Source organism: Schistocerca cancellata, chromosome 3 (genome assembly GCF_023864275.1).
Source record: "Schistocerca cancellata isolate TAMUIC-IGC-003103 chromosome 3, iqSchCanc2.1, whole genome shotgun sequence".
NCBI lineage: Eukaryota > Metazoa > Arthropoda > Insecta > Orthoptera > Acrididae > Schistocerca > Schistocerca cancellata.
Window position 1 is genome coordinate 11,769,243 of NC_064628.1, and position 27,417 is coordinate 11,796,659.

The window sequence follows — 27,417 nt, forward strand, 5'->3', positions numbered from 1 at the left end:
CACGCCCAAGTGGGGAATGTTTTCATGTAATAGTCGTGCCTTCATGCTTCAGAAATATGACGTCCCCATTTAGAAGTGCTGGATCCAGTCATATGGCTAGTTTGATATTCCATGACATCTAATGTCAATTAATCATTAGAACACAGTCTACTGTCCTTCAAGATGGTATCTCAACTAGTAATCAATAACAGGAAATCGAGGATGCGATATATAAATAAAAACGAGGAAAAGCATTGATGTACAGGATGACCTAACAATCCATTACCATTTGAAAATTGTGTACTTCATAGAATAATGTAGGTAGAGAGGTAAACATTGACACACATGCTTGAAATGACATGGAGTTTTATTGAAAACAAAAAAGTGCACAAAGTAACCAACAGATTGCACTTCCCATATGATATAAAAGCAATAATCAGCATCACAATTGATTTTTAACAAAGACTATGTTCTTCGTAACGGATGTTGAGCGTGTCAGCCATAATTCATTGACAGTACCTGTAGTAGAGGGACTATACTGTGAACAGCACTGTATAGCGTATCAATAGGTCTGCTGAGAAATTTCTGTTGGATGTTGCCTTTTAGCATCCCTAATGATGTCAGGTGATCTTAGTAGACATGCGACTTCAGGTAACCCCACAACCAATAATCACACAAATTGAGGTCTGGAGATGTGATTCCCTCTCTCACTGTAGCTCATTTTATACACAGTTCTCATGAAGCATCACTGATGTGTTGCTGTTCAGTGCCATCTGTTCACTGGTTTTTACACTTGTTTTTGCTTTCAATAAAAAGCCCTTGTCATTTCAGGTGTGTGTTTCAAGTTTTACCACTCTTCCTGCATTATACTATGAATTAGTGCAGTTTCAAATCTTAATGGACTTTTGGGTCACCCTGTACAACTAATTAATGTGTGATTCATTGACACTTAGTAGTCTTCGAGTTACTGCTCTTTCCCTAATGAAAGTTCTCTCTCTCTCTCTCTCTCTCTCTCTCTCTCTCTCAACACACACACGCGCACACGCACACACACACACACACACACACACACACACACACACGCAAAGTAACAAGTAAATTTGTGAGTAACTTTGCACCATGTTTATTGTGGGTTCTTTCCTTTGCAGAGCTACTTAGTTTCAGTTTATTTGGTATACCACTCATGGGTTCTGATATCTGTGGATTCAATGGAAATACCACAGTTTCCCTCTGCCAGAGGTGGTCCCAACTTGGAGCTTTCTATCCTTTCAGCAGGAATCACAATACAGATGATGGAATAGTGAGTATTCAGCTGAGGTAACACCAACGGCCTCTCCCTTCCCTATTTTTGTCTTTGCTGTCTGTGCGATAAGAGATATAGGTATCATTTGAAACCATCAATCTTAACATGATGAACTTAGTTCAAATGGCTGTGATGATAAACTTGGAATGTTTTTAATTGATTATAGTGTTGTCTGAAAATGGGCCTCATTTCTACCAATGTGTCATTCGTTCACCATGTGCTATAGATCTCATTGGGAAGGAAAATTTTCTGGGATGTGAAATGAGTCAAGTTATACATTAACAAAGAAACTCTTAAAAATTTATTTTGTGCATTGTGTTGACAATGAACTGTGACTTTACTGCTTAATACTGTTTGTCTGCATGTTTTCTAAATGTAATTAGTAAATTAGCCGGAAGGCTGCTTCTGTGGGAAAAAAAATGCTGTTGCCTCAATTTATTATATATTTGATGTTATTTTGTAACTATTAAATCACTGAATCTGATAAGGTAATTTGTGAAATGAGATGTTAATAAAAGAAGTTTAAATTTTTTTCTAATGTGCTGAGTCCCAAGTATCTTTTTTATGGTGCAAGGTACTTCAAAATAATCTTTAATATCCCCACCAGCGGATGTGAGGGATAGCGGAACAGAGGCATTCTTGTTAAACTCAGCCAGGTGCCACCAGAGGCACGACCGCCCAGTCACATGGTCTTGGCAAACAGCAGCTTGGTTCTAGACGAGTGGCTGCATCTCAGTCTAGTATAATATGCCACATGGTCTCAGATAGAGCTCATGTAGCTGCTATTCAGGTTATGACCCTGCTATAGAGTTGACTTTCTGTCTTACTTTTTGGTGTCTGTATTGTGCTCTGCTCGTAACATCCTTGGCCTCGTTCACAGATCACATGTTCGTATTGGGTGTGGACACTTTAGTTGTAATGAGTTCTTACCTTATTACATTTACGGTGATGTGTTCACCTCTGGTTCCTGTGTTATGGATCCCAGGTTTATGGAACTTTGGCACCAACAGCTGTCACTGCAGCAGCAGCAGTTTGTGACTCGAGCAATGGCGGAAAGAGCAGCAGGTCGCTCTTCATCAACTTGTGTCTCGACAGCAACAAACATGTCAGTCAGTTGCTGCAGCTACACCCACACCACTGTTCACTGCATTCAGTGAGGCACTGGAGAACTAGAAAATGTACATCTATTTTTTTAACTCCACTGTTTTGCTTATAACATTTCTGATAGGCAGAAAAGCACTTTGCTTTTGTCTTCCAGTAGTCATTTACACGAAGTGGTTCAGAAATTGCAACCACTTTCAGAACTGAGCAAATTGTCTTTCATTGATCTCTGCACTGTTAACCGAATAATGTGGTCAGCAAACACACCTTGTTGCAACTAGGCTCCTGCTTAATCACCATCATAAACAACATGTACCGTCATAGGAAGCTAGGGCTCTCAGGTTGTTGAGTTTCACATGCAAGTGCAGTTTTACGTGGCAGAGCTGTAAAAGTTTCCTACACGGAGTTCTAGATTTGAGACGTGATTGTGCATCTTGCCCCTGGGAGGGAGGTCACAGCTCAGGCTTGGACCAAGTCTGATCTCAGTCTTGGCAAAGTGTTTAAAATTGACAAATCTTTTGAGGTTACTTTGGCAGCTTCGTATGCTTTTACAAATGAAATTTCAGCTTTCAAGGTTGTTAGTCGCTGTCATAAGCAGTGGTCAGCTGATGATTCTGACTTATCATCCTCTACTTCTGTGGTAGTCAGCATGGTCCCTGCTGCCCAGTAGTTGGCATTCCAGCTTTTAAGGTGGGTAGTAGGTGGTTTGGGGTTAAAGATATTTTCATTAGGTTTTCATAAAAATTCATAGAATGTTGCTCTAAGAAAAAGAGCAGACGTATTGCAGCATGTCCACATGCACCAACGACCATCCAGCAGCTGTCAACATTGCTGGTATTGGAATGGAACATCCTGCCACAGGAAATCCTTACCAACTTCATGGCCAGCATGGGAGCACGTTGCAGAGCATGCATTGTTGTTCGTGATGCTCACGCATGCTATTTAGACTGATGTCCCACATTTTGTAATGTCCACTGGACTAAACTGCGATGACTTCAGTGTAGTTATTGTCTTTGAATAAAAGTGTCATTTCTGTTTGTCTCACTGTGTACTTCTTTCAGTTACCTTCTGTACTATACTGTAGCAATTCTTTTTATGTGTAATCCAAGTTTAATCAAACTTGGCAGTGACACATCATGCAAAATATACTTTCATCCATATGTTTTGCAATGAGTAAAAACAATATGTCATTTTCATAACATGTCCCTCTTGATTGTAGTTTTTCTGCTAATATACCATGCAACATACATACAAAGGCTGAAAGAGATACTTTTAAACCAAATGGTGTACTACTTTAAAATGCTAACATTGACCCATGTAAACAAATTCTATGTACTTTGTATATCTTCTGCTAATGGTACCTGCCGAAATCCGTCTCTCAGATCAATACTAGTCATAATCTGTTTGCCATTAAACTCTTGAATCTTCTGCTCTAATATCTCTGATTTGTCGATCTATGAAATTAGATGGGAAAATGCTTTGCATTGGGGAGGGAGGGGGAGGAAGGGGGAAGTATTGTGAGCAGGACAAAGGTCTGTATGAATAATATTATTGAAAGGAAAGTTGCCTCTCACCATATAGCAGAGATGCTGAGTCGCAGATAGGCACAACAAAACGACTGTCACAAATAACGCTTTTGACCAGTATGGCCTTTGTCAGTAATAGATGACAGACACACAGTCACATACTCGTGCAAACGCAACTCTCTCACACAACTGTAGTCTCAGACAACTGAAACCACACTGCAAGCAGCAGTGCCAGTGCATGATGGGAGTGGTGACTGGGTGGGGATGAGGAGGAGGTCGTGGTGAGAGGCAGGGATAGTGTGGTAGGTGTGGCGGATAGTGAAGTGCTGCAGTTTAGACAAAGGGCAGGGGGAGGTGGGGGAGAGAAATAGTGGAAAAGGAGAGAAGTAAAAAGACTGGGTATGATAGTGGAATGACGGCTGTGTAGTGCTGAAATGGGAACAGGGAAGGGACTGGATGGGTGAAGACAGTGACTAACAGAGGTTGAGGCCAGGAGGGTTACGGTAATGTAGGATGTATTGCAGGGAAAGGTCCCACCTGCGCAATTTGGAAAAGCTGATGTTGGTGGGAAGGATCCAGAAGTCACAGGCTGTGAAGCAATCACTGAAATGAAGGATGTCAGGTTTGGCAGTTTGCTCAGCAACAGGGTGGTCCACTTGGTTCTTGAACACAGTTTGTCGGTTGCCATTCAAGCAGACAGACAGCTTGTTGGTTGTCATGCCCACATAGAATGCAGCACAGTGGTTGAACCTTAGCTTGTAAATCACATGACTAGTTTCACAGGTAGCACTGCCTTTGATGGGACAGGTGATATTTGTGAGCAGACTGGAGTAGGTGGTGGTGGGAGAGTGTAAGGGATAGGTCTTGCTGCATCTAGGTCTATTACAGGGGTATGAGCCATGAGGTAAGGGGTTGTGTAAGGACGGACGAGCATATTGTGTAGGTTCGATGGACGGCAGAATACCACTGTGGGTGGGGTGGGAAGGATAGTGGGCAGGACATGTCTCATTTCAGGGCACGACGAGAGGTAGTCGAAACCCTGGCAGAGAATGCAATTCAGTTGTTCCAGTCCTGGGTGGTACTCAGTTATGAGGGGAATGCTCCTCTGTGGCCAGACAGTGGGACTTTGGGAGGTGGTGGGAAACTGGAAAGATATTTTTTAATGGTTACTTCTCTGGCATTTTTTATGTCATGAGGCTGCAAATGCTTGCAGGGCGCGACATCAGTGAAGAGTGCCCCCTGCAATATACTGTGTGCATCCGCAGCCTCGAGATTAATTGAAAACATCAAAGAAGTGACCATTAAGAGATGTGCATTGTAGTGCTGTATTAACAATAAACGATCACTCTACTGCTTAACACTGTTTATGCTGATGCCGTATAAATATAACTGAGTAAATCAGAAAGGAAGCTGCTACTCTGAAAAAAGCTGCTCGCTCCTCCATTACAATACAGAGCTGCTGTTTATCTGTTGTTAGTAGTTTAATATGTACTTGATTGCAGTGGAGTTTCTCAAAGAAAATATGTACCTATGTTTGTAGACACTAAGTCCTATTTACAGTACATTACTGTTTGTTATGTAGCTAACAGAACATTCCAGTCCTCAAATCCAGGTATTGAAATAATCAGTACAAAATGTGACTAATGAGATGTATTTTTAACTTTCTTTTGAATTGATAGAGGCTCCCAGTTTCTTGCTTTGTGTTGGACAGGACCGTGTTAAATGTCAGTTCTGAATCGTATATAAAGAGGCAATGGCCTACATTAAAATTATTTTTGTCTTTTGTATATTTACAGTGTAAATCACAGTTCAGCTTTAACTGATTTTTATCATCAGCAATAGATACTATTAACAAGTAAATATATCATGAAGTGAGTGTAAGAATTGGAAGCTCTTCAAAAAGGCTTCTGCGAGATGTACAATTATCTGCATTACACAGCATTCTTACTGTTCACTTCTGCTGAACAATTTTATTTGCACTGCCCCAGAAGGTAATTCTGTAGGACAACAGGGAGTGAAAATATGCAGATCAATACATCTCGACCGAGTGCCTGCACGCACCAGCAACCTGCATGACAGATCCATCAGACAGATCCCAGACCGAGTAGGAACCAATCTGTTGGCCATCAAACAGAAAGCAGGGCAATCCAGCTGCCACTAGGAGGCATCAGATATGCCACTACAGGTTGCGATGCACGCAAGCTAGTTCGTTACACGTAGCCGTGTGACTGAAAACAGTGCACAAAGTATTCAGCTGCGTGCAGCCTATTTAAGGCTGCACACAGACCACGGAAGGCAGTCTTCACTGAGTAACCTGCAGGGCCAGGCACTGAAAACAGCAGCTCTTGCATATTCAGGTGTTTACTACAATCCATCCAGGAAGACATGTCACAATCCACAGCCAGCTGCACCACCGAATATAATCTCGGTAGAACCATAAGGGTCTGGACCGTTACCAAGTCGATGTGTGGCCTATGACCCTGAATCAACAGTTTGCACTTGTAATTAATAATGGTTACTAGTTACACTGAACTCTAATTCTTCTCACCGATTGTAGATCTCGATTATCAGTGATTGGTGTTCAACTCCAGAAACAGAAATTGACCTACTTGCTATTATGAGGGAGGACATTGACAGCCATCAGCCTAATTTCAACTGGTTTAAGTACTTTTCAATACTGGCCTTCTGCCATAACTAATTAGTTGATGTATTAACTGTTTCTCTTATTAGAATTAGTCATCTTCCAAGAATTATTTTGATGTGTGGATATTTAGCCAGAAATTATTTGTTATTGTAATTCGGCCTTCAGCCCAATTACTGTTTCTTTTTTAAGCCTTCAGTGTGGTTCATCACCACTGTGCAGAGCTCGTGTTTATTTTCAAGAAATAAACTTTGTTTCTTTTACATCTTGAGAATCATTCCTGTCCTCTGATTGCTAATGTAGTGCAATTTAAACAAACACTCATGTCCTTAGGTCAATATAATGAGAGATACATCTAAGGCCCTGATATTCTGAAACTGAAGTTCTTGGTTATCTATATGTTGACTCTATTTTAACTTGTTATCCAACTGGATGACAAGAAATTTTACACAGTATGTTTCATTCAATATACAATTATTTCCAGATCAATAACACATTTAAAAGTAAAGTAATGTATTAATATGCACTTAGGAAAGGTAGGACAATTAGAGTTTATGATGACATAATTAGAGACAAAGCTCAAACTCAGATTGTGAAAGTATTAGGAAGGAAAGCAGATCCTTTTCAATGAAGCTCTCCTGGCATTTGTCTCAAGCAATTAAACCGTGCAAAACCAATACACTCAGAAGTATCTCTCATTATGTTGATTGCAAAATGAGATGCCAATGTATTTCTGCTCAGTTATCGTGATGGATAATCATCCTTTGTTGTTCCACACCCTTAGAAATACTCCACTACAATAATAAACACAGCATTTATGTAAGACTGCTAACGCTGTTGCGACGTTATATATTAAAGCATGAGACTTCTTTCATTTGTATATGTTTTCTAAGGGATAACTGAGTTTTACTCAATGCTTATATGAGTTAAACACTGTAAAGAGAATGTGCAACTTAAAATTATTTCCATATTCATACGATGTCAAACATCTCACAGCCACAAGACCCCGTGTCGCTGGGCCCTGCAGTTGTGGAGTCGGCCCGCAAGGCGCTCCTCACGCGGTACCGCCTGCTCCCCTACCTGTACACACTCTTCTGGAGAGCTCATGCCTTTGGTGACACTGTTGCACGGCCTTTATTCTTTGAGTAAGTTGGCACATTTTTATGCACTATATTAAATTTAATTTTTTATTTGAATTTCAGGACTGGCTTTAAAATATAAAATTTTATTTCTATACTAATTTCAGAACTATTTTAGAACTACTGTCCACCATGTAGAATTACACTTCTGTAGGAGCTCACGGAGTTGAGCAGCAGAAATGCCACATGACGCACAGTACACATGCCTAGTCTTACATTTCCCTTCAACTCGTCCAAACCCACAAACCATTCAATGTAGAGAGATATGTTCTGTACAAGGTGCACTATGTTTTTCATTTTAGTTTTGTTTACAGAAACAAATTTTAAGAAAATACATATTTCTTGATCACATTTACAAATTTTCCAGTGAATAACATTTTCAGTGTTGAATTTAGATAAATGTGACGTCGTCGTTGTTTTGGTCTTCGTTCAGTCTGAAGACTGGTTTGATGCAGCTCTCCATGCTACTTCATCCTGTCATCCTGTGCAGGCCTCTTCATCTCCAAACAACTACTTCAACCTACATGTTTTTGAATCTGCTCATCATATTCATCTCTTGGTCTCTTTTTACAGTTTTACCCCCCCCCCCCCTCCTGCATTTCCCTTCAGTCTTAAATTGATGATCCCTTGAGGTCTCAGAATATGTCCTATCAACTTGCGTCCCAAAATCTATTCAGTACCTCCTCATTAGTTATGTGATCTACCCATCTAATCTTCAGCATTCTTCTGTAGCACCACATTTCGAAAGCTTCTATTCTCTTCTTGTCCAAACTATTTATCGTCCATGTTTCACTTCCATACATGGCTACACTCCATACAAATACTTTCAGAAATGACTTCCTGACACTTAAATCTATACTCGATGTTAACAAATTTCTCTTCTTCAGAAACGCTTTCCTTGCCATTGCCAGTCTACATTTTATATCCTCTCTACTTCGACCATCATCAGTTATTTTGCTCCCCAAATAGCAAAACTCCTTTACTACTTTAAGTGTCTCATTTCCTAATCTAATTCCCTCGACATCACTCGACTTAATTCGACTACATTCCATTATCCTCGTTTTGCTTTTGTTGATGTTCATCTTATATCCTCCTTTCAAGACACTGTCCATTCCGTTCAACTGCTCTTCCAAGTCCTTTGCTGTCTCTGACAGAATTACAATGTCATCGGCGAACCTTGAAGTTTTTATTTCTTCTCCATGGATTTTAATACCTACTTCGAACTTTTCTTTTGTTTCCCTTACTGCTTGCTCAAGATACAGATTCAATAGCATCGGGGAGAGGCTACAACCCTGTCTCACTCCCTTCCCAACCATTGCTTCCCTTTCATGCCCCTCGACTCTTATAACTGCCATCTGGTTTCTATATAAATTGTAAATAGCCTTTTGCTCCCTGTATAAATTGTAAATAGCCTTTCGCTCCCTGTATTTTACCACTGCCACCTTCAGAATTTGAAAAAGAGTATTCCAGTCAACATTGTCAAAAGCTTTCTCTAAGTCTACAAATGCTAGAAATGTAGGTTTGCCTTTCCTTAATCTTTCTTCTAAGATAAGTCGTAGGGTCAGTATTGCCTCTCGTGTTCCAACATTTCTACGGAATCCAAACTGATCTTCCCCGAGGTCAGCTTCTACCAGTTTTTCCATTCGTCTGTAAAGAATTCGTGTTAGTATTTTGAAGGTGTGACTTATTAAACTGATAGTTCGGTAATTTTCACATCTGTCAACACCTGCTTTCTTTGGGATTGGAATTACTATATTCTCCTTAAAGTCTGAGGGAATTTTGCGTGTCTCATACATCTTGCTCACCAGATGCTAGGGTTTTGTCAGGACTGGCTCTCCCAAGGATGTCAGTAGTTCTAATGGAATGTTGTCTATTCCCGGAGCCTTGTTTCGACTTAGGTTTTTCAGTGCTCTGTCAAACTCTTCATGCAGTATCATATCTCCCATTTCATCTTCATCTACCTCCTCTTCCATTTCCATAATATTGTCCTCAAGAACATCGCCCCTGTATTGACCCTCTATATACTCCTTCCACCTTTCTGCTTTCCCTTCTTTGCTTAGAACTGGGTTTCCATCTGAGCTCTTGATATTCATGCAAGTGGTCTCTTTTCTCCAAAGGTGTCTTTAATTTTCGTGTAGACAGTATCTATCTTACCCCTCGTGAGATAAGCTTCTGTATCCTTACATTTGTCCTCTAGCCATTCCTGCTTAGCCGTTTTACACTTCCTGTCGATCTCATTTTTGAGCCTTTTGTATTCCTTTTTGCCTACTTCACTTGCTACATTTTTGTATTTTCTCCTTTCGTCATTTAAATTCAGTATCTCTTCCATTACCCAAGGATTTCTACTAGCCCTCGTCTTTTTACCTTCTTGATCCTCTGCTGCCTTCACTATTTTATTCCTCAAAGCTACCCATTCTTCTTCTTCTTCTACTGTATTTCTTTCCCCCATTCCTGTCAATTGTTCCCTTATGCTCTCCCTGAAACTCTGTACAACCTCTGGTTCTTTCAGTTTAGATAACATAACAACCATTTAACAGAAAAAGGAGTTTCAAATAAAGGTTATAAATAAGAGCACAAAGTTAAATCAGATATTAGGCCTACAAGAGTAAGTACAGGTACAGCCAATCTTTTGTCACAAAAAGTGTGATAATGCTCAAATGCTCAATAAAATCAATTGAACTAGTTCTAGACACAATATGTTTAGTGATAGTATACATTTTCTTTCAAATATTCGTCCACAGTATCAAAGGATTTCTCTGTCAGGTAATCTTTGAGAACTTGTGTAAATTTTGGCAGTTCTGTATGAACACATTTGATATGTAGTGGGAGAGCAATGAACAGTTTAATGCTAGAGTAGTAAACTCCTTTTTGTACCAGGGTGAGACGTATCATTTCGACATGTGGATTGTTTTTGTTTCTGGTGTTGTCTTGGTAGATAGAATAATTTTTTGCACACAAAGGTCAGCAAGGAAAAAATATACTGTGAGGCAGTTGTTAGGATACCTGTCTCTCGAAACAAGTGCCTGCAAGAGTGTCTTTGATGGACCCCACACATTATTCTGATTGCTTTTTTTTGGATGGTGAGAACTTTTTTCCTGCAAGTGGTTGGTTCCCTTAGAATATAATAGCATATGATATCAATGAGTGGAAATAGCCAAAGTAGGCAACCTGAATGGCATCAACTTCAGCCACTGAAGAAATTACCTGTAATGCAAATGTTGCTGAGCTAAGTTTTTTACATATATGAAGAATGTGAACTGACCATTTACATTTGCTGTCTATATAAGCACCCAGGAATTTTGCATCTTCAACTTTCTGTATTGTTTTATCTCTACATTTTATGTTAATTTCATTGAGATTACTTTGTGATGTATGGAACCTCATATAATGAGTTTTATTTGCATTGAGTGAGAGACCATTTGAAGAGAACCAATTTAAGATATTAAAAACAGTATCTGTAGTTTTTTCAAGATTGTGATCTATCAAATCGTCAATTAGAATTATGGTATCATCAGCAAACAGTGTAAATTTGCTGTTTGTCTCAGAACAAAGAGGAAGATCATTAATGAAGATGAGGAATAGCAGTGGGCCCAAAACGGAGCCTTGAGGCACACTACACATTATCGTGCCCCACTCAGACGAGGCAGGTTCTCCAGAAGAGCCATTTAGCGTTACAGTCTGCTTCCGATCCTTTAGATATGATTGTAGCCGCAAGCCAACAGTACCACCTAAACCACAGTATTCTGCCATTTTCAAAAGAATTTGGTGGTTTACACAGTCAAAGGCTTTCGTAAGATCACAAAAAATACTCACTGGAGACATTTTTTTGTTAATGGCTTCCAAAACTTGCTTGCTGAAAGAGAATATTGCCTGTTCAGTACAAAGACCAGCACAAAAACCAAACTGATTTTTGCTTAAGATACTGTGGAAGTTGAGATGATCTACAATCCTCCTGTGTATGAGTTTTTCAAGAATTGTCGAGAAGGTAGTTAATAGGGATATAGGGCGATAGTTTGTAACATTGTTTTTATCACCTTTTTAAAGAGAGGAATCACTACAGCCAATTTTATCCACATTCTTATTTTCTTATTCATTATTAAAGCTACTCCTGTATTACCCTATTTGATTTTGTATTTATGACCATTTATTCACCTGACCATACTTCACTAATTCCCACTATATGTAACTTTAACCTACCAATTCCCCTTTTTAAATTTTCTATTGCCCGATTAAGGGATCTGACATTCCACACTCCAATCCGTAGAATGCCAGTTTTGCTTCTCCTGATGATGACATCCTCTTGAGTAGGCTCTGCCCAGAGATCTGTGTAGGGGACTATTTTACCTACATAATATTTTACTCAAGAGAGTACCATCATCATTTAATCATACGGAAGAGTTACATGCTCTGGAGAGAAATTACGACTATAGTTTCCCCTTACTTACAGCTGTTCGCAGTACCAGTGCAGCAAGACAACTTCTGCCCCCTTCAGGAACCACGTCTGTCTGACTCTCCCCACCAACAGCAAGGTCCATTCCATGGTTCATGGTAGTGGGGTGGGCATGAACTTGATATATGAACAAAATCAAAAGAATAAGACATATTTTTATTTGCTCCAAACTCAGACCAAAAAGACAAGATGCTTCGATCAAGTGCTAAGAACTGTCCTATCGCCTGTGTTGCAAAGTTTGTCTCTAATTAAATTATTGCCCTGATCAGCCTACATATTTCTAATGCAGCACAAGAAATAATGCATGTTAATCAAGACGTGAAAACATATCTTAAATAAGGCAAGTGGTGTTGGGATAAAAGACAGCAACGATACAAAAACAGTATTTCCTTATTGGAGAAGTTATATTGCAAATTTATTTATTTAGTCATTCATTGTGTTCCATAGAGCCCATCAAGAAGGAGAACATTCAGAGATGTGGAACAAGTCAAGATATATGTTGACAAAAGACAGAGAAATTATAGAGATTTAATCTTATGGTGCTGAACTCAAGAGACCGCACATAGGTAGGAAATTAAGGAGACTAGGCCCTAGTAAGTTAAAAGAACCAGAGTTTGTTGAGGGTCAACCTATCCAAACTCCGGAGATGGGAACTTGCTCTTCAATGTATCCTTTCTTCCCGTTATCCACCAGGCCTCAGTCTCCGCTAATTTCAAGTTGCCGCCACTCATACCTCACCTGTCATTCAACAACATCTTTGCCTCTGCACTTCCGCCTCGACTGACATCTCTGCCCAAACTCTTTGTCTTTAAATACGTCTGCTTGTGTCTGTATATGTGTGGATGGATATGTGTGTGTGTGCGAGTGTATACCTGTCCTTCTGTCCTTTTTCCCCCTAAGGTAAGTCTTTCCGCTCCCGGGATTGGAGTGACTCCTTACCCTCTCCCTTAAAACCCACATCCTTTCATCTTTCCCTCTCCTTCCCTCTTTCCTGACGAAGCAACCGGGGGTTGCGAAAGCTTGAATTTTGTGTGTATGTTTGTGTGTCTATTGACCTGCCAGCGCTTTCTTTTGGTAAGTCACATCATCTTTGTTTTTAGATATATTAATATATGGTTAGGTATATCCAGTTTTTATGTTCAAAGTTAATATGTAATGTCATCATGGTGCTTTGGGGATGTGATAATGAAGAAAGTAATGGCTTGTAATTAATTCCTAATGTACCATGCACTGAATTACTATGCTTATAGAGACTGCAGGTTTAACTGGCTCAGTCATTTGTTCCAAACAGCTGCCACTGTCCAAGTATAATTCAAGGCTGGTAGTTTATCCTTTTCTAAGGGATTGTAATTATTATCCACTTTAAAGTAAGTTATAATTTTGGGGAAAATATTGCATTGTTACAGTATTAATTTTAGATATTTTGTGGCTGGATTGTTTCAGTAATGTAATTCTGTTTAAACGATGCTTCAACATGGAGAATTAATCTTCCAAAACTGATAGTGTTGTTAATAAATGACATTGTGGTATAGGTGGAATTTTGTTTACTGCTCATTTTACACATTTTTTCATTCTCCAGGAGATCCTTTTGATTTTTTACAAAACAATTATAGGATACAATTATCTTGTAAAAATGGTTTTATTGTTTGTCAAGATAGTTACTGTTAAAATTTGTGTGCTACTGCATCTGTTGAAGCCAGTTCTAGAAACCATGATTTGAAAGCCAGTGTTTACAATGAAAAATGATGCAACATTTTTGCTTGTTGTTCCTGAACTCTTTGGTGTCTTGTGGGAAACAAATTGTTGTATACAATTCAGTGTTAGCTGTTCTTCAATCTTCTAAAGCAGTGATTGCAACGTCTTCAGTGTAACCAAGGATACAAACAGCCATTTCCTTGGATGTGCTTTACAAACTAACCACTTTTGTTGGTTTTGGTGAATTGTGAAACATTCAGACAGTTAACTGCCACATACTTCCAGCTTGTATGAATACATCCAGACTTGCCTCCTGCTATGATCTCGTATACAGATATCGGTCTTAAAATCTCTAAAAGACATTCACACAAAATTTTCATATTTTCTCCAACACTGTCTCTGTAAATACTCACTGTAAACATATTATTCAGCCAATTTATGCACTCCTATTGTTTTTGCGATAGCAAATGACAAATTGTTAAACAGTAACAATGTTTTACATACCAGTAGTGCCATCTAGTAGCTGCCTGTAAAAATGTGTGAAATCTGGGTTGTTTTTTGCAGATTTGTGCAGGATGCAGCTACCCATAGTTTGGATGAGCAGTTTTTGTGGGGTTCAAGTCTAATGATTGTTCCTGTTCTGGAAGAGGTAAATTTGCTAATTTAATTTGTCGTAATTGGAATCTGATTCAAAAGCAAAAACTGATCTTAACAGACTTCCACTAACATACAAAGGAAGGCCTTAATTTCAAACAAATTAATTTTTGTAAAGTAACTGAACAGAAAAGTAATTCTGAATTTTCTTTTCAATTTCTGGGGACATGAATTTCAGTTAAGAAAAGCACATTAAAAGAAATTGTAGAAAGAAGGAGATTTCACTTCCCTTTTTTGGAAGTGATAAACTGAAAATAATGTCTATTCTTGAAGCTTATTGTCAAGCTACATGGAAGTACATTTGACACATCTCCATCAAAAAATAACCTTACGATGGGTTCACGCAACTTAGAGTGGAGTATAATGCTACTTCGAGTAGTTATAAGGGTTGTATTAAACCAAAAACTGAGTTTAGAAGTAATTTTTAATTGACATTTAACATACATAATGTGGGAAACATGTAAATCGCATTCAGTGTTTATAAACACAGAAGCAACTTACTAATAATTTTTCTGAGAATGAAATACATAAGCTTGCGAAAATGGTCATGGAATTTCTGACATGAGAAGGTATATAGATAAGTGTGCAGCCGAGACTTGAGAATGTGTAAAACGCGTCTCCCAATGCTCCAGAGCAACAGAAGAAGATTTAAAGGGAACATAGCAACTTCCAACGTACAAGTAGCCCAAAACATATATCTGACATGATAACAGCATGCCCCGAAGAACTGTATAGAAAGAGTTATACACACATGTTGCATCAGCCATGGCTGAGGGATTAACACTGAACATGATTTTGCTGTCCATTAAGCATGAAAGTAGTAGTAGTAGTAGTAGTAGTAGTAGTAGCTTTATTCATCCATAGATCTCTTTCTACAAGGATATAGGACATGTCAAAGTATTTACAAATTTAGATCAATTTAAATTAAGCTAATTTGTATACACATATATTTACAGACTTGTAGTTAGATTTACTCCTGGTATACAATACTTATTTTTACAAATAACTTATTAAATAATGTAATGCCACATTGATCACTCATATCTCACTATCAATCACTGCACACACTATGCACACAGTGTTTCATAATACTTCACTCACTAAACACACACGCGCGCGCGCGCGCGCGCGCACACACACACACACACACACACACACACACACACACACACACACACACACAGGTGATCTCTGGGCCATTTTCTGTACCGCAACTTCCCATTTGCTGTTCTGAAATGGTGAGTCAGCATCCCTCCATAATGAGTGAGATGTTGAGCTCAGAAAGAGGAAGAGGTGTTAGTATTGTGCTATGCATAGCTTGGGGGTAAGTATTTCTAGAAAGGAAAAAAAGAAGGGAAAAAACATAAAGTGAAGGTGTTATGTGGAATGTTGAATATTTTATAATCATTGTTATTATTACTTATGTGTATAAAATTTTTATCAAACCCCCTACTCTGTTTTAGCTAAGTAATCCTTCAATGTATAAAATGTATTGGATAACAGGTACTTTTTAGCTGCCTTTTTAAATAAGTGTATTTTTGCAATTTCTTTAATCTCTTTTGGTAATTTATTGTACAGTTTTATTCCTTGGTAGAAAATGCTGTTTTGAGTTTTATGTTTATTTTTTATTGGTAAATGTAAGTTGAGTCTATCTCTTGTTGCATGGTCATAGACAGAGCTGTTTGTGCAGTAATTAGCAATGTTATTTTTGATGTATATAACTGACTCGTAAATATATTCACATGAAGCAGTTAAAATCCCCAGTGTTTTGAACAGACCTTTACAATAAGCTCGACTACCATTTTTGGTTATGATTCTTATGGCTCCTTTCTGGAGTTTGAAAATTGTGTTCATATTTTGTGCATTTGTTCCCCAAAAATGAATGCCATAGCTAAGAATTGAGTGTACATATGAATAATATGTAACTAAAAGAGACTGCGTGTTACACACTATTGATAGGATTCTAAGGGCATAACATGCTGACGACATTCTGTTTGCAAGTACCTTTGTGTGCCCACACCGCTTCAACTTGGAATCAATATTCATTCCTAGAAATTTTGCATTTGTTACACAGCCATCTACATTTAACTTAACATTGTCATTTTTCCTCTTCAAACTGAAATTCATGGCATTAGTTTTCTTTATTTTCAATGTCACTTTATTACTTATTGACCAATCATAAACTTCCATGAGAGTTTCATTTGCTTTCTTGGCAAGGAGTTCTCTTGTTTTCTTAGTGACTATAATATTGCTGTCATCAGTGAAGAGGATTTTTTCACCATGAGTAACACTACTGGGAAAGTCATTGATGTATATCAGGAACAGTATTGGTCCTAATATGCTGCCTTGCGGAACCCCTATATTAATGTATTTTGGTTCTGATAAGTTTTTACTAAATATTTAGAACTATTTGAAGTATGTGTTATCTCTACTCTTTGTACCCTGTCTGTTAAGTATGATTGAAACCAGTCATTAGCTACCCTTATTATTCCTAATGCTTCTAATTTATTTAATAGAATCTTGTGGTCGACTGTATCAAACGCCTTAGATAGATCCAAAAATATGCCTGTGACACACTCATCTTTATCAAGAGCATCAAGTACAACTTTTGTGGATTCTACTATGGCTGACTCCATATTTTTGCCACTTCGGAAACCAAACTGTGATTTGCTTAAAAGATTGTATTTATTCAGGTAATTCATTAATCTGTCTTTCATAATTGCTTCTATTATTTTTGAGAATGCTGACAGCAGGGAAATGGGCCAGTAATTTTCTATGTCTTCTACATTACCTTTCTTAAACAAAGGTACTATTCTTGCCTGTTTTAACTTCTCTGGAAATGTCCCTGATGTGAAGGATTCATTTATTATATTTGTTAAGTGGCCTTGTATAATCCCTATGCATTGTTTCAGTACACACATTGGTACTTCATCTAAGCCTACTGACTTTTTATTTTTTAGTTCTTAAATGTTTTACTGACTTCATTCTCTGTGGTTGGAAATAACATCATTGTATTTAGTGCAACATTATTTACAGGTGTTAAATTTGTTTGGGGGAATTTTTGCTGTATCTTCTCTGCAATACTTGAAAAATGCTCATTTACATAGTTTGCTAAGTGCTGCGGATCATTTATTACTTTATCACCCTCCCTTAGCAGTATGTTATTCTGTGTTTGTTTGCCTGTCCCTGTTTCCTTTTTATAACATCCCAGACTGCTTTGCTTGTATTCTCTGCATTATATATTACTTTGTCATTAAATTACTTTTTTGCAGCAATCGACACCTTCCTATAAATCTTTTTGTATCTGTGATAGAAATTTAAGAATTCTGGATCATTGCAAACCTTTTTCTTGGAACTGAGGTGTTTAAGTGTTCGGGAGGACTTCTTAATACCTGCTGTTATCCATCTGTTTTTGTGAGATGTTGATAAAGACATGCATACTTTTGGAAATGCTTTTCCAAAGTTGAATTTAAAGAGAATTTCATATTCACATTGGTTTCCTTATACACTACATCCCAGCTTTGTTTTTCTAGTTCTTTTGAAAAATCTTTTATTTTGATTTCTGATAGATGTCGTTTGTAGGCTTGTAGTTTAGGGAATGATTCAATGCCTGACTTTACTGTTGTTATTTGACAGAGATGGTCTGATAGTCCGAGATCTTTTACAGCTACATCACATTTTTCCCTGTCCATATTTGTGGCCACATGGTCAATTACTGATGAAGTCGTTGTGGTAACCCATGTTGCACTATTGACCAATAGGGACATGCCAAAACTTTGAAGGATGTTTATGAAGGTGCTGCTGGATTCATTTGTGATGCTAGTGTTGATATTAATGTCCCCACACAGAATTTTGTTGGCCTTTGTACTTGAGACTTTATGTAGAACTTCTGTTAACTTATTGAAAAAAGTGTCCACACTACCACTGGGAGATCTATACACACAGAAAATGATTAATTTCTTGGATATATCAAGCCCTGTTAATTCAGTAGCGGATATTTCAAAGTGTTTCTCTCCACTTACGGTACTGAGGTCATGTCTTGATTTGAACTATGTTCCTTTTCTGATATAAATGCATGATCCTCCACCCCTTGATGTAGTTCTGCAGTAAGAGTTTGCCTTTGATAATTCTACATGTTGGATTTCTGTGTGTCTACACCAGTGCTCAGTAATAAAAACTACTGTGCAGTTCGGAGATTGGAGCTCAACTTCTAATAGTTGTATTTTATTTTTTATTGATTGCATGTTTTGATGGAGGATTGTTAAGTCTGTGAAATGCCCCATGTTATTATTTCCAGTGGTTTGTTTTTCTTGTGACATGTGGTATATGTGATATTTGAAGTGTTAAAATCTGTCTTGTGAGTGATTGTTTCAGTATTTTTTAAAGTGCTGGATATACTCTTTAGGCAGGGGAACCTGTTGTCTGGATTTATCCTAAGAAAGACCTACTTTTCCTACCTATGACAACAGGTATTTGACCATGTGTGGCCCGAGATCCACCCCCTATACTTTCATGAGTCAGCTGTACCAATCTTCCCTTCCCAGTCCTGTTTAGGTGTGGGCCATGCCTAGTGAAACCCAATTGTTGATAGTCCCAACAGGCACCAGAGAAACATAGCAAAGTTGGCTGTCCTCAGAGCCATCTCTAACCCCACATTGATTTGCCTCTCAGATCCATCAAGGTGTGGTCGATCATGACACCGGAACAGCTCAACAAAGTGTATGTTGGTGCCATAAGTGAGGGAAGCTATCTTGTCCAGGTCACCACCTATGTCATATGCCCCATCCCTGTCCAATCTGTTTCCCGCCCCACCCACTATCACTACATGGTCCTCTTTTGTGAAGTCCTCACATAAAGATCATATATCCTCTATCACATGACTTAGCCCTGCATTTGGCTTGAAGATACTGGTGGCCTGGTACACTGCCCCTAAACTTTCCTGTAACTGAGGGCCTACACCTCGCCCATGGCTACTACCTAGCAGCAGCACTTTCTTCTTCCTAACACTTTGCACATTCCTAGACTTCTTGGCCTTGGTGGAAGTGTGCTGCACATTTCCTGCTCCTCATTCTACCTGATGCTCTTCTCCACTTAACTCTGGGAGTGGTACATACCTGTTTTTGGTGTTGATGAGAAAACTGTCAGATCGCGCTCTCTTTCTTCCTATCCTCCTACCTGCTGCCAGTTCCCAACCACCCTGCTCCCCCCTATCTCCCTTGATCCGTATGAGTTCCTTCCTTGCTTCCTCCAACTGTGCCTGAAGGGCACAGATTTAGCTTTCCTGTTCCCCAATCAAAATGTTCCTACTGCATACTCTGCAGTTCCAAGAGAGAGCCTCTTTTGTTCTTCCAACATTCTCCCCACTGCAACCCCCCCCCCCCCCCCCCCTCCAGTGAAAATATTTCCTACAAGATTGGCAACAAATCCCTCTACTCACTATAACAGCTCCCACATTTCTCACTCATGGTCAGTTTCAAAAAAATAGTTAAGTTTAAAGAATGTTTTAAATTTGTCAAGGACGCGAGATCGGCTGTGTGTAAACGAAAAATGACACAAAGGTCTTATGTGTGTTGGTTGTTTTTTTGTACTGATTTAGAGATACAATGACAGAAGAGTGAATTTGTAATTAATTTGCTTTTAGAGAATTATGTTATCAGGCGTGTTTGGTCAGGTTTTTAAACTTTATAACTCGGAAAATTTAGGCCTAGATCGCGTCTGTCTAACTAGTAAACAATACGAAATGTGTTAGTTAAATATGATTTACAAATATTTAATTACACTTGTACTGCTACAGTAGATAATGATGAAACTAGTAGCAGTCTTTTTCAAATGAATTTTGCACTATCAAGAAAACTTGAATATAATTTTTTGTGTTTGTCACACAAAATTTCGGGTTATGTCGCGATTATCGGGACTTCAGCTAAAGAACAAGTTTTTTTCAAGAACAAGCACTGCTGGGACGCTAATATTCAGTTGTGTGACAAGAACAGACACTACAGCAAGTACACAAAACAAAGAAAATTTAAATTTGACACTATTTCCTCTTAAATAAGTTCTTTTAGCGGACGAAGAAAATACCTGTGATCTCACTCGGTGGCCATCTTGGTTGTGATTAGTTACACAAAAAGTGAAAAGTGTATGATTTTGTTCTGTACTCCCTGTTAATTCGTATAATTCTTGAATGGTGCTGTGTACAGTGTAGTGGACATCTGTTTAGCGGATGTCATTCAATAAAATGTGAATGGTCACAAGATATCTTCCAGTGAGAGGAAATATTATAAGCAAAGATAATCAGTATTTTGGACCTCAAGACAAAAATCTCTGTGATGACTGTGCATCAAATTTAAAACATAATAATTTGCATGAAAATTCAAAGATAATAATGGGACCCTGAATTAGCAGCTGTCAGTCTGTTTTCCAATACGATTTTAATGTAGCAATGTTGCTCAGTAATGACTAAACCTACTTTTCACAATTATGGAGAAATGATATTGGAGAGAAAAGAGCTTTACAGTGCATTTTGAGTAAGTGTGTTGTTATGATGTGAGCAGTGGAGCACATGCCGCAAGTGTAATTGTATTGGCTATGCTGTTATTCTGGTGGACTCCAGTTGTAACATACAGAGCTCTGGTGTGACTTGGACTGTTCTTTATGTGGAAATGTGAATCTAAGAAAGTGTGTACTGTCCCTAGTAGCAATTTGTCTTTACCTTTTGTTATGAATAAACTATGTTGTTTGTGTTGAGTAGATCACCTTACTACAGAAGTGGTGAAGACTTGGAACCTGTGACATATGAAACCAGGCTTTGAAAAATTTTGTACTTAGGCAAGAATGTGGATTTTCAATGCTGAAACATGTACAACAACTCCTAACACAAACCATGCAGGGTTAACATAAGCTAATGGCACTTACATAACAAGCAGTCCAAGCAATAGTGAATGGAACAGGAACAAATCCTGTGCCGTCTTGTCCATTGTTTTATGAACAACATGAAGAGTGGTTTGCACCCCACTGACAATTGCAGTTATATGTTTTGGCTTGTCACATTTCTGACTCAGAAGGACAAAAGATGTGGTTTTACTTATTGCTCCGGTAGGGTGATTTGTAAGCCTATGTCTACCTAGCTGACGAATGACTGTTGAAATTATTAACCTATATAATAGTTTAATGGTTAAGAATAGCTGTTTGTAGGTTCTTAGCATGTTTTTTGTATGTGACACTTAACGTGGATGGACACCATGCAGCTTTAAGGTGGGGAGGCAACCACAATATCATCACAAGTTGTGGTACCTGTGAGTGCTTTATACTTACAACTTTTGTTGTTGTCATGCCAGGCTTGGAGTAGTGTGGTGCATCATCAAGTAAAACAAAAAAAAAATCTTTTGTCGGGACAATGGAACTGCTTATAAAAGTGCTCAGGTGATGGAAAACCTCAGAGATTTGAAGTATGAGTTCATGACCAAATTTGACACCCTCTGATTATGACCTGCTTTCATTTCTAAAGAAAATATTTTTAATCCAAAGAAGAGATTACTGCCACTGTAATTGGGTATACTGCAGGCCTTTCCTAAGGACTGAATCTACACTCTGAAGAAACACGGAGAAAACTGTATTCATCTGCATCTACAAACATACTCCACAACCCACTGTACAGTGCATGGCAGATAGTACCTTGTACCTCTACTGTCATTCCCTTTCCTGCTGCACTAACAAATGGAGCAAGGGAAAAATGACTGTCTATATGCCTCCATACGAGCCCTAATTTGTCTTACCTTGTCTTCATGGTCTTTACATTAAATGTACATTGATGGCTGTAGAATCGTTCCACAGTCAGCTGCAAATGCCAGTTCCTAAACTCTCTCAGTAGTGTTTCAGAAAGAACATATTCATTCCAGGGATTCCCATTTGAGTTCATGAAGCATCTTCGTAATAATCACACCTATTGGTAATAAATCTAGCTGCACATCTGTGCATTGCTTCAGTGTCTTTCTTTAATTTCACCAGGCAATGATCACAAACACTTGAGCAGTCTTTAAGAATGTACCAGTGTTCTTCATGTGCCCACCTTTATAGAAGTACATGTTCCTAGGATTCTCCCAATGAACTGAAGCCGAGAACTCACCCTCCATACTACCAATCTTAATGTACCCATTCCATTTCTTAACGCTTTGCAACGTTACTCTCAGATATTTAATCGATGTTACTGTGTCCAGCAGCGCAGTACTAATACTCTATTTGAGAATTATAGGATTGTTTTTCTGAGTCATCTGTATCGACTTAAAATTTTCTACATTTACAGCAAGCTACCATTCATCAGACAGATAGATATTCTGTCCAAATAACCTGTATCCACCCCTAATTGTGAAGTGACAACACTTCCACATATACTACAGCATCATCAACGAACAGTCGCATATTGCTGCTCACCGTATCTGTGAGATGGTTTATGCATATAGAGGCCAAGAGCAGTCCTATCACACTGCCCTCAGGTACTCCTGATGATGTCCTTGTCCCTGATGAACACTCACCACCCAGGACAATGTACTGGATTTTTTTACTTAAGAAGTTTTTGAGCACTTGCATATCTAGGAACCTGTTCTGTGTGCTCATATGTTGGCTAACAGTCTGCAGTGGAGCACTCTGTGAAACAGTTTCTGGGAATCTAGGAATATGGAATCTGCCATGTGCCCTTCATCCATGATTTGCAGGATGTCATGCAAGAAATAGTCAGACTGTGTTTCACACAAGCAAATTTTGCAGATGTGCTATTTTACCCTTCTCATACAAAGGAGTCACCTGCACTTTGTTCCAGTCGCTTGTGATATAGCACTAGGTCGTGTGGCTAGGACTTCCCGTCGGGTAGACCATTCGCCTGGTGCAGGTCTTTCGAGTTGACACCACTTTGGCGACCTGCGTGTCGATGGGGATGAAATGATGATGATTAGGACAACACAACACCCAATCCCTGAGTGGAGAAAATCTCCGACCCAGCCGGGAATCGAACCCGGGCCCTTAGGATTGACAGCCTGTCACGCTGACCACTCAGCTACCGAGGGCGGACATAGCACTAGGTGAGAGATCCATGTTAAATGCAAGCTAAGTAAGGGGACAATGCCCAAAAGTACTCTCTGTAAGATTTATTGGGATCCTATCTGGACCTGGCAACTTACTTTTTTTCAGCTCTTTCAACTGCTTCTCAACTCTAAGGATGCCTATTCGAAATCCACCAGATGGGAGTCTGTGTGATGGTCAAACAGTGGTATGTCTGTATGATCCTCGTGCATGAATGGTTTGTGAATGTGAAATTTAAAACTTCATCTTTTATTTTGCTGTCTTCTATCGCCACTCCAGACTGGTTGATGGCTAGATAAGAAGCCTGCGACCCTTTTACTGACTTTATGTTGGACCAGAATTTTTTGCATTCTTGGCAAGTTCTTTTAGTAAGATATGACAGTGGAAGTTTTTGTTTGGTTCACCCATCAATCTTTTTATGTATGCTCAGATTTCTACTAACTTTTGCTTGTCAACTTTCACATGTTCTTTTTGAACCAAGAGTGAACAATGTCTGCTTCCTCAGGATTTTTTAAACTTTTTTTATTAAACCATGCTGGTCTTTTCTGTCCTTAATTGACTTGCTCAGCACTTACCTCTCCAGAGCATGATTTAAAGTCAGTTTAAACTTTGCCCATAGTTCGTCTATGTACATTGTATCAGAACCAAATGATGTCCTTCCATTGTCCAAGTAGAGGGTAACAACTGCTTATCTTCTCTTTCCAGTTTAAAAATTCTCCTGTTCTTCTTGATGGATTTATTAACTTCACTAAACATTGTTACTATAATGGCATCATGATCACTAATTCCCGTTTCTGTACTGACACTGTCAATAACATCAGTTCTGTTTGCAACTACAATACCCAAAATATTTCCGTTGCTTGTGGTTTGTCAAACTAGCAGCTCAAGACAGTTTTTGGAAAATGTGTTCATAACTACTTCACAAGAGTCTCTGTCTGTACCATCTACATACAATGAATCCAAAAATATCCCATTCTGTTTGCTCAAAGTTGTCTACAACTAATATTGCACGATTGGAATGTGTCAGCATTACTGAGGTTAGGCTTTCTGTGAATGATTATACAACTTTAATTATGGGATTGGGTGGCCAGTAAAAAAATGTCGTGGTTCACTTGAGTACTTCACCTAGGCAGATTACTCGTGTCCAGATAACTTTGCGGTTAGACTCCATTTCGATCTCCATATATAGAATATTTTTCTCAGTTGCAGTGAATACTCTCCCTCCTATGGCATCTTACCTGCCTTTTAGATACATGTTCCATGCCTCATATTTTGAAGCTTTCTGCTTCTGGTTTCAGAAGATAATTTGAGCTCAACAGCTTCCCTGGAGGGTGGTAAGTTTTGGAACAATGCTATGAATCATTCAGCAAATTTTGACATTGGAAGTGTGTTTACTTCGTAACCAGTCTGATTTCAGTTTCTGCATATCGACTGATGAGCACTCATCAGAAGAGCTCACACTGTTGGGTAGCCCTAAAAATCCCCATGTGTGCCCCATAAGAACTCTTCTACCTGAGTAGCTGCTGTCTTTGTGTGCTGCATCCCTGACCTATCAAGGGGAGTCCTACAATTCTGCACCCCGTAATGCAGGTCCAGAAATCTGCAACTAAGATCATCACTGAATTGACGGAGCCTCTGGTTGAGACCGTCCTCTCGGCTCCAGAACGAAGGACCCCCATCGATTCTGTGTATAGTTCTGCTTGTACCCCTCGAGTGAGACTAGCAGTTTTCTTCTGCTACCTGAAAGAGACTGAGAAATACTTCTTGGTTGATAACACTGTATTTCACTACCTCACTGAGAACTTCCCACATACTACTTCATTTGACATTTTTTTCTGTTTCTCATTTCCACTGTGGCACTTGTGAGGAAGACAAAAAATAGCTATACTGTGTAGATTGATTTGTATTGTTGTTGTTGTGGTGGTCTTCAGTCCTGAGACTGGTTTGATGCAGCTCTCCATGCTACTCTATCCTGTGCAAGCTTTTTCATCTCCCAGTACCTACTGCAACCTACATCCTTCTGAATCTGCTTAGTGTATTCATCTCTTGGTCTCCCTCTACGATTTTTACCCTCCACGCTGCCCTCCAATGCCAAATTGGTGATCCCTTGATGCTTCAGAATATGTCCTATCAACCGATCCCTTCTTCTAGTCAAGTTCCACAAACTCCTCTCCTCCCCAGTTCTATTCAATACTTCCTCATTAGTTATGTGATTTACTCATCTAATCTTCAGCATTCTTCTGTAGCACCACATTTCGGAAGCTTCTATTCTCTTCTTGTCCAAACTATTTATCGTCCATGTTTCACTTCCATACATGGCTACACTCCATACAAATACTTTCAGAAATGACTTCCTGACACTTAAATCTATACTCGATGTTAACAAATTTCTCTTCTTCAGAAACGCTTTCCTTGCCATTGCCAGTCTACATTTTAAATCCTCTCTACTTCGGCCATCATAAGTTATTTTGCTCCCCAAATAGCAAAATTCTTTTAGTGCTTTAAGTGTCTCATTTACTAATCTAATTCCCTCAGCATCACCCGATTTAATTCGACTACATTCCATTATCCTCGTTTTGCTTTTGTTAATGTTCATCTTATATCCTCCTTTCAAGACACTGTCCATTCTGTTCGGCTGCTCTTCCAGGTCCTTTGCTATCTCTGACAGAATTACAATGTCATCGGTCAACCTTAAAGTTTTTATTTCTTCTCCATGGATTTTAATACCTACCTCGAATTTTTCTTTTGTTTCCTTTATTGGGGATAGGCTACAACCCTGTCTCACTCCTTTCCCAACCACTGCTTCCCTTTCATGCCTCTCGACTCTTATAACTGCTGTCTGTTTTCTGTACAAATTGTAAATAGCCTTTCGCTCCCTGTATTTTACCCCTGCCACCTTCAGAATTTGAAAGAGAGTATTCCAGTAAACATTGTCAAACGCGTTCTCTAAGTCTACAAATGCTAGAAATGTAGGTTTGCCTTTCCTTAATCTTTCTTCTAAGATAAGTCGTAGGGTTAGTATTGCCTCACATTTTTCAATATTTCTACGGAATCCAAACTGATCTACCCCGAGGTCAGCTTCTACCAGTTTTTCCATTCGTCTGTAAAGAATTCGCATTAGTGTGTCGCAACTGTGGCTTATTAAACTGATTGTTCAGTAATTTTCACATCTGTCAACACCTGCTTTCTTTAGGATTGGAATTATTATATTCTTCTTGAAATCTGTGGGTATTTCGCCTGTCTCATACATCTTGCTCACCAGATGGTAGAGCTTTGTCAGGACTGGCTCTCCCAAGGCTGTCAGTGGTTCTAATGGAATGTTGTCTACTCCCAGGGCCTTGTTTTGACTCAGGTCTTTCAGTGCTCTGTCAAACTCTTCCCGCAGTATCATATCTCCCATTTCATCTTCATCTACATCCTCTTCCGTTTCCATAGTATTATCCTCAAGTACATCGCCCTTGTATAGACCGTCTATATACTCCTTCCACCTTTCTGCTTTCCCTTCTTTGCTTAGAACTGGGTTTCCATCTGAGCTCTTGATATTCATACAAGTGGTTCTCTCATCTCCAAAGGTCTCTTTAATTTTCCTGTAGGCAGTATCTATCTTACCCCTAGTGAGATAAGCCTGTACATCCTTACATTTGTCCTCTAGCCATCCCTGCTTAGCCATTTTGCACTTCCTGTCGATCTCATTTTTGAGACGTTTGTATTCCTTTTTGCCTGCTTCATTTATTGCATTTTTATATTTTCTCCTTTCATCAATTAAATGCAATATTTCTTTTGTTACCCATGGATTTCTCCTAGCCCTCATCTTTTTACCTACTTGATCCTCTGCTGCCTTCACTATTTTATTCCTC

At 38.9% G+C, this 27,417-nt stretch overlaps 1 protein-coding gene across 1 annotated transcript in view; it reads left to right on the forward strand.

The window, feature by feature from the left end:
• Positions 1-27,417, forward strand: part of LOC126176785 (lysosomal alpha-glucosidase-like) — a 140,715-nt gene that overhangs the window by 81,782 nt on the left and 31,516 nt on the right. The window contains exons 12-14 of the mRNA XM_049923957.1: positions 1,128-1,279; positions 7,547-7,695; positions 14,399-14,483. Of these exons, the coding sequence (XP_049779914.1) occupies positions 1,128-1,279; positions 7,547-7,695; positions 14,399-14,483 (386 nt within the window). The remainder of the gene's footprint in view (positions 1-1,127; positions 1,280-7,546; positions 7,696-14,398; positions 14,484-27,417) is intronic.